This window comes from Procambarus clarkii, chromosome 7 (assembly GCF_040958095.1).
Source record: "Procambarus clarkii isolate CNS0578487 chromosome 7, FALCON_Pclarkii_2.0, whole genome shotgun sequence".
NCBI lineage: Eukaryota > Metazoa > Arthropoda > Malacostraca > Decapoda > Cambaridae > Procambarus > Procambarus clarkii.
The window spans coordinates 36,971,771-36,979,270 of record NC_091156.1 but is presented as its reverse complement, the minus strand read 5'-3'; the positions used below and the strand labels follow the sequence as shown (position 1 = coordinate 36,979,270).

Below are 7,500 nucleotides of genomic sequence, written 5' to 3'. Positions count from 1 at the left end.
TATGGGATCAAATAATCAAGTCATTTAATTGGTGTGGTGCCACGCTGTTGTTTCAAGCGAAGGTTAGACAAATATACATCAATGTTTTGCATTGTGTATACATAGAAGCTGATTAGCAATTGGCATGGTCTATGCCAATTGTCTTGTTTATTTTATATAGCTTTCTAGATACGGGTGTCCGGCTGTGCCCGGGTCTCTCTATGTCACTTGCAGAGATAGTTGCAGTCTGCAACTCCCTTTTTTCCCCTTTTCCTCTCTCTCTCTCTCTCTCTCTCTCTCTCTCTCTCTCTCTCTCTCTCTCTCTCTCTCTCTCTCTCTCTCTCTCTCTCTCTCTCTCTCTCTCTCTCTCTCCCTGTCCCTTTCTCTCTTCCCCTCTCTCCCTTCTCTTCCAATCTCCCTCTCCCTCATCTCTCTACACACACACAGGAGAGAGAAGTGAAGTGAACTATCAGGAGAAAGCGCCAAGCCATTACGACTATATAGCACTGGGAAGGGATCAGGTTAAGGATTTGGGGTGGGACGGAGGGAAAGGAATGGTGCCCTACCACTTGTAGACGCTCGGGGATTGAACGCCGACCTGCATGTAGCGAGACCGTCACTCTACCGTCCAACCCAAGTGGTTGGGGGCCACATGAGAGAGAGAGACAGAGAGAGAGAGAGAGAATTCTGGGTGTTATCTGCCGGCTGTTCATGACGAAGAAGCGCCGTAAGAAACCCGCTTCCCGGTCGCCCTTCACAGCTCTCACAGTAGAACCACGAGCGATGGCCAGACACACATCTTCCTGCGGTGTTATCACGCTCTGGAGGGGGGTCCTTTCCTCGCCAGGGGGGCCCCTGCGGGAATGCTATTGGGGGAGGGGCCATGCCGCTCCTGGGGGAGGAGAGAGAGGTCTCAGGGAAGCCTATTGAGGTCCTACCAGTTCCAGACGTCAGGAAATCAGAGTGGGGTCCAGTCACTCTTGATGGGGTCAAGACAATCTTGACGGAAACTTGGTTAGTTTTGTCATCCACTTCTGTCACTTCTAACTTCGTTTGTACCTTCATTTCTGGTGACATCTCTTGGAAATGTTTTAATTGAGTTTCTCGCAAACTAAACTTCCTATCCATTTTTTGTTCTAAGAAATTCTGCATAAAATTTCAGTTTGGTCACTTTATCCCCTTAGTGAAACTTTTTTTTTGGTATAGTGGTTAAAATTTGCTAGGTTTCCACCAATATTTTAATCCTTTAAAGCTTAGATAAATCGGCTCGTTCCCATATTATATTGTACTGTCAATCATTCTATCTGTCTGTCTGTCTGTCTATGTCGTGCTGTCTGTCTGTCTGTCCGTTAGTTCTCTTGCCCAGCTGTCTGCTTCGTGCAGACAACAGAGAGAGCGTTAGAGAGATAGGTATGTTACTGACCACTTCAACGGGAACGTAATAATTACGAAGATTTAAGACTTATCGTTAAGTCTAAAAAGTTAAGACTTAACTTATTTAAGTCTCTGTTAAGGAACAGGGACTAATATACAATGGTCAATAAGTAACAGGGACTCATACTAGTCATTAAGAAATATGAGTTCATATTAGACCACTAATAAGGATTAGACACCTAACTTTTCTAATCAATAAAGCATAATAAAACACTAGTATTCACAAAATAAATAATTTATTGTCCCATTGAGTCACTACATGGAAAGGAACCCCTGATGAACGAAACAATTGGGCCCCAATTCAGTAATCAATTGACCCAAAGAACAAAATTGTATTGACTAAGCAGGGATCAATATACTGATGCCTTAATGAGAATAAAGTTACCATTGGAATCAATAAGGTAATATAAAAAAAAGTTGATCTTAAATAAAAACTTGTATTCAATGACCAATTAGAAATAAGCACTACAAATAGTGACCAATCAGAAAAAAAGCATTACAGATGGTAATCAATCAGAAATAAGCATTACAAACACCGACCAATCAGGAGTAAGCACTACAGATAATGACTAATCAGAAGCAAGCCCTCCAAAAACACTGATCAATCAGGAATAAGCACAACAGGCAATGATGAATCAGAAACGAGAACTACTGACACTGACCAATCAGGAATATGCACTCCAGACACTTAACTAATCAGGAATAAGTACCAACCAATCTTGTACAATCAAGGATAAGACCCCCAACTGATCCCAAACAATCAGCATAATTATCGAACAAATTCTTAACAATTAAGACAAATAATTTGAATTCTAGTGTGTGGTCAAACTACTTCAGCCAGGTTATTGTGACTCGTCGCCTGCATAAGACAAATAAATAAACATTTACTGAACATTTAAAGGACAGCAACAGTAGCTGTACAGTCGAATCCAACAGTTTGGATTCGGAACAAGGGGGCTTTTGCGAATCCAAACTTGTTTTCAGTATTTTAATGGAAAGGTTTCCGGTGAGTTGAGTTGCTCCTTAAGTCCATAACACACGTGTATGTGCTCCAAAATACACGTGCATGTGCCCTAAACACGTGTATGTGCCCTAAACACACGTGTATGTGCCCTAAACACACGTGTATGTGCCCTAAACACACGTGTATGTGCCCTAAACACACGTGTATGTGCCCTAAACACACGTGTATGTGCCCTAAACACACGTGTATGTGCCCTAAACACACGTGTATGTGCCCTAAACACACGTGTATGTGCCCTAAACACACGTGTATGTCCCAAACACACGTGTATGTGCCCTAAACACACGTGTATGTGCTCCAAACACACGTGTATGTGCCCTAAACACACGTGTATGTGCCCTAAACACACGTGTATGTGCCCTAAACACGTGTATGTGCCCTAAACACACGTGTATGTGACCTAAACATACGTGTATGTGCCCTAAACACACGTATATGTGCCCTAAACACACGTGTATGTGCCCTAAACGCACGTGTATGTCCCAAACATACGTGTATGTGCTCCAAACACACGTGTATGTGCCCTAAACACACGTGTATGTGCCCTAAACATGTATGTATGTGTTTATGGCACATACACACGTGTATGTGCCCTAAACACACGTGTATGTGCCCTAAACACACGTGTATGTGCCCTAAACACACGTATATGTGCTTGCCGTTATCGAGAGGTTGCACTGTAGCTTACACCTGTAAAAAAAAAAAGATAAACATTAAACAGATGTTTTGACATAAGCGACAGGATGTTAATCTTACATTTGTTCTAATATTTCCAACAAATGCGTTTGCATTCCTCGTCAATCGTCTGTTAATTAACAATAAAGGAAGAGCAAGAGACTTGACAGCTCAAGACTTGACAGTTCCTGTCAAGCACTCGGTCATTATGCACTGAAGAATTTGACAAGATGTTTTCGTGTTGATGTTATTCTCCTCGCTTTATTTAGTTTATTCTGATGTCAATCTTGATTGTTGGCTTCAATGTTGATGTCAGCCTCCACTCTTGCCTTCATGTTGATGTCCGCCTCCACTCTTGCCTTCATGTTGATGTCCGCCTCCACTCTTGCCTTCATGTTGATGTCCGCCTCCACTCTTGTCTTCATGTTGATGTCAGTCTCCACTCTTGTCTTCATGTTGATGTCCGCCTCCACTCTTGTCTTCATGTTGATGTCCGCCTGCACTCTTGTCTTCATGTTGATGTCAGTCTCCACTCTTATCTTCATGTTGATGTCAGTCTCCACTCTTATCTTCATGTTGATGTCAGTCTCCACTCTTATCTTCATGTTGATGTCAGTCTCCACTCTTATCTTCATGTTGATGTCAGTCTCCACTCTTATCTTCATGTTGATGTCAGTCTCCACTTTTGTCTTCATGTTGATGTCAGTCTCCACTCTTGTCTCCATGTTGATGTCAGCCTCCACTCTTGTCTTCATGTTGATGTCAGTCTCCACTCTTGTCTCCATGTTGATGTCAACCTCCACTCTTATCTTCATGTTGATGTCAGCCTCCACTCTTGTCTTCATGTTGATGTCAGCCTCCACTCTTGTCTCTATGTTGAATTCAGCCTCCACTCTTATCTTCATGTTGATGTCAGCCTCCACTCTTGTCTTCATGTTGATGTCAGCCTCCACTCTTGTCTCTATGTTGAAGTCAGTCTCCACTCTTATCTTCATGTTGATGTCAGCCTCCACTCTTATCTTCATGTTGATGTCACTCATGTGATGAAAAAAATCGATATTGTCATCAGAATCATCAATATACTCTTTGTCATTAAAATATCACATTAAAACTGTTTTATTATTTTATTGCTAATAAAAATATTATAATCTGTAAATGAATAATGTACAAGCTTTTTTGTAAACAAAAGCTCACATTTTTACTAATGTTATGAATAAAATTATGCTGATATTTTACGCATTGACTGTAACCCCCCTTGACATCTGTGTGATGAATGATTTTAATTATAAATGCATATCCATATATGAAAAAAAATGATAATTGTTATTATTATAAAGTAACTAGAACGCTTTTGATTATATATTTTGGGTATTAAATAATATTTACCTGTTTGTATTCAGGATATAATTACTGGGTATAAAATCATTTATCATCTTGCAATTATGCATGTCAAATTGTTGATGGGTTTATGGTTAGTTTGGAGTAGTTTATTTCCCTGTCCTGTACGCCTTTGAGGGGGGCGTAATCCCCCATCCCGTGGGCGTACCGCAGGGCTGTTACATGCGGGCGGTGGTGGTGGTGTTAGCGAGGCGCCCATACCCATCCCGTGGGCGTAACAGGGTGGTTTAATTTCGTATTCGTGGGCGGCAGAGGTACTGATAGAGAGAACAGCGACTTGTTATGAACTCCGGAACAATGCATCCTAAATTATTGTTGTTTAAATATAGTGCGTTTGTGAGTGGGCGGTCGTGAGGGTGTTGGAATGTTGCTGCTTTGGTGTGGAGATATGAGGATGTGGGGGTGTATGTGTGTGGGGGATAGGTGGTTGTGTGTGTGTGATGCTATTGTTGTTTGTGTGTGTGTGTGTGTGTGTGTATGTGTGTGTGTGTGTGTGTGTGTGTGTGTGTGTGTGTGTGTGTGTGTGTGTGTGTGTGTGTGTGTGTGTGTGTGTATGTGTGTGGGGGATAGGTGGTTGTGTGTGTGTGTGATGCTATTGTTGTTTGTGTGTGTGTGTGTGTGTATGTGTGTGTGTGTGTCTGTGTGTGTGTGTGTGTGTACTCACCTAGTTGAACTCACCTAGTTGTGCTTGCAGGGGTTGAGCTCTGGCTCTTTGGTCCCGCCTCTCAACTGTCAAGCAACTGATGAACGTTCAGGTTCCTGGGCCTACTGGGCTCTATCATATCTACATTTGAAACTGTGTATGGAGTCAGCCTCCACCACATCACTGCCTAATGCATTCCATTTGTTAATAACTCTGACACTGAAAAAGTACTTTCTAATATCTCTGTGGCTCATTTGGGCACTCAGTTTCCACCTGTGTCCCCTTGTGCGTGTTCCCCTTGTGTTAAATAGACTGTCTTTATCTACCCTATCAATCCCCTTCAGAATCTTGAATGTGGTGATCATGTCCCCCCTAACTCTTCTGTCTTCCAGCGAAGTGAGGTTTAATTCCCGTAGTCTCTCCTCGTAGCTCATACCTCTCAGCTCGGGTACTAGTCTGGTGGCAAACCTTTGAACCTTTTCCAGTTTAGTCTTATCCTTGACTAGATATGGACTCCATGCTGGGGCTGCATACTCCAGGATTGGCCTGACATATGTGGTATACAAAGTTCTGAATGATTCTTTACACAAGTTTCTGAATGCCGTTCGTATGTTGGCCAGCCTGGCATATGCCGCTGATGTTATCCGCTTGATATGTGCTGCAGGAGACAGGTCTGGCGTGATATCAACCCCCAAGTCTTTTTCCTTCTCTGACTCCTGAAGAATTTCCTCTCCCAGATGATACCTTGTATCTGGCCTCCTGCTCCCTATACCTATCTTCATTTCATTACATTTGGTTGGGTTAAACTCTAACAACCATTTGTTCGACCATTCCTTCAGCTTGTCTAGGTCTTCTTGAAGCCTCAAACAGTCCTCTTCTGTTTTAATCCTTCTCATAATTTTAGCATCGTCCGCAAACATTGAGAGAAATGAATCGATACCCTCCGGGAGATCATTTACATATATCAGAAACAAGATAGGACCGAGTACAGAGCCATGTGGGACTCCACTGGTGACTTCACGCCAATCGGAGGTCTCACCCCTCACCGTAACTCTCTGCTTCCTATTGCTTAGATACTCCCTTATCCACTGGAGCACCTTACCAGCTACACCTGCCTGTCTCTCCAGCTTATGTACCAGCCTCTTATGCGGTACTGTGTCAAAGGCTTACCGACAATCCAAGAAAATGCAGTCCGCCCAGCCCTCTCTTTCTTGCTTAATCTGTGTCACCTGATCGTAGAATTCTATCAAGCCTGTAAGGCAAGATTTACCCTCCCTGAATCCATGTTGGCGATTTGTCACGAAGTCCCTTCTCTCCAGATGTGTTACCAGGTTTTTTCTCTCGATCTTCTCCATCACCTTGCATGGTATACAAGTCAAGGACACTGGCCTGTGTGTGTCTGTGTGTGTGTGTGTGTGTGTGTGTGTGTGTGTGTGTGTGTGTGTGTGTGTGTGTGTGTGTGTGTGTGTGTGTGTGTGTGTGTGTGTATGTGTGTGTGTGCGTTCATCACTCAGTCCCGTTAGCTCCGGAACAAACGGTTTTGCGTGTCTTTGGACCTTTCCTAGCTTTGTTTTCACATTTATGCAGGAGTTCCATGCCGGAGCAGCATATTCCAAAATGGGTCTCCCCCGGGATACATGTGGTATTCACATGGGGTTATTTATCAAACTTCCTGAAGGACGTTGGCCTGTATGGCACATCTGTCGAAATTTTCTGATGTGTTTCTGTTTTTAACTTGTCTTGCTTGCCTCTTGTACTTGCCTCTTTTGATGCCATATAGCCTCTTGTCTCGTTACAAAATATATATCTATCATCCTCTTTTTCTCTCTACAGACTTGCCAAGGCAACTACGTATCTACAGCCCCGGGGGGGCTCTGGTGGAGGGCGTACCGTCAGTACAAGAGGACCAGCCTCTCACCCTCTCCTGCAGAGCAACAGGAGGTAGGAACAGAGCGTGTGAAGAAATTAAACTACAGGAAGCGTTTTTGGCCCCATGCGAGGCAGCTCCTATTTACCCAAACTCATTCATATAAATTGTACACCACAATAAACTTTGGAAATAACATTGCATTCACTTTGGCTGGAGCTCTACCAACCAGGCTACGAACACATACAATAAGAGAGGATGTTATTTCCACGTTTAATGGGGGTTTGGAATTGATATAACAAGGACGTGGTTCACCTAATACCTCCAGCCTCATTTGGCCTCCCACGGGAGGCCTAAAGTTTCAGTTAGATAGCAGTTGTGTGTTCACCTTTTTATTCTTTGGGATTCTTATCTTGAGGTTATCTTGAGATGATTTCGGGGTTTTTAGTGTCCCCTCGGCCCGGTCCTCGACCAGGCCTC

At 43.2% G+C, this 7,500-nt stretch overlaps 1 protein-coding gene across 1 annotated transcript in view; it reads left to right on the top strand.

The window, feature by feature from the left end:
* LOC123761431 (synaptogenesis protein syg-2) overlaps nt 1-7,500 on the top strand; it is a 125,133-nt gene that overhangs the window by 80,499 nt on the left and 37,134 nt on the right. The window contains exon 4 of the mRNA XM_069315482.1: nt 6,987-7,094. Within this exon, the coding sequence (XP_069171583.1) occupies nt 6,987-7,094 (108 nt within the window). The remainder of the gene's footprint in view (nt 1-6,986; nt 7,095-7,500) is intronic.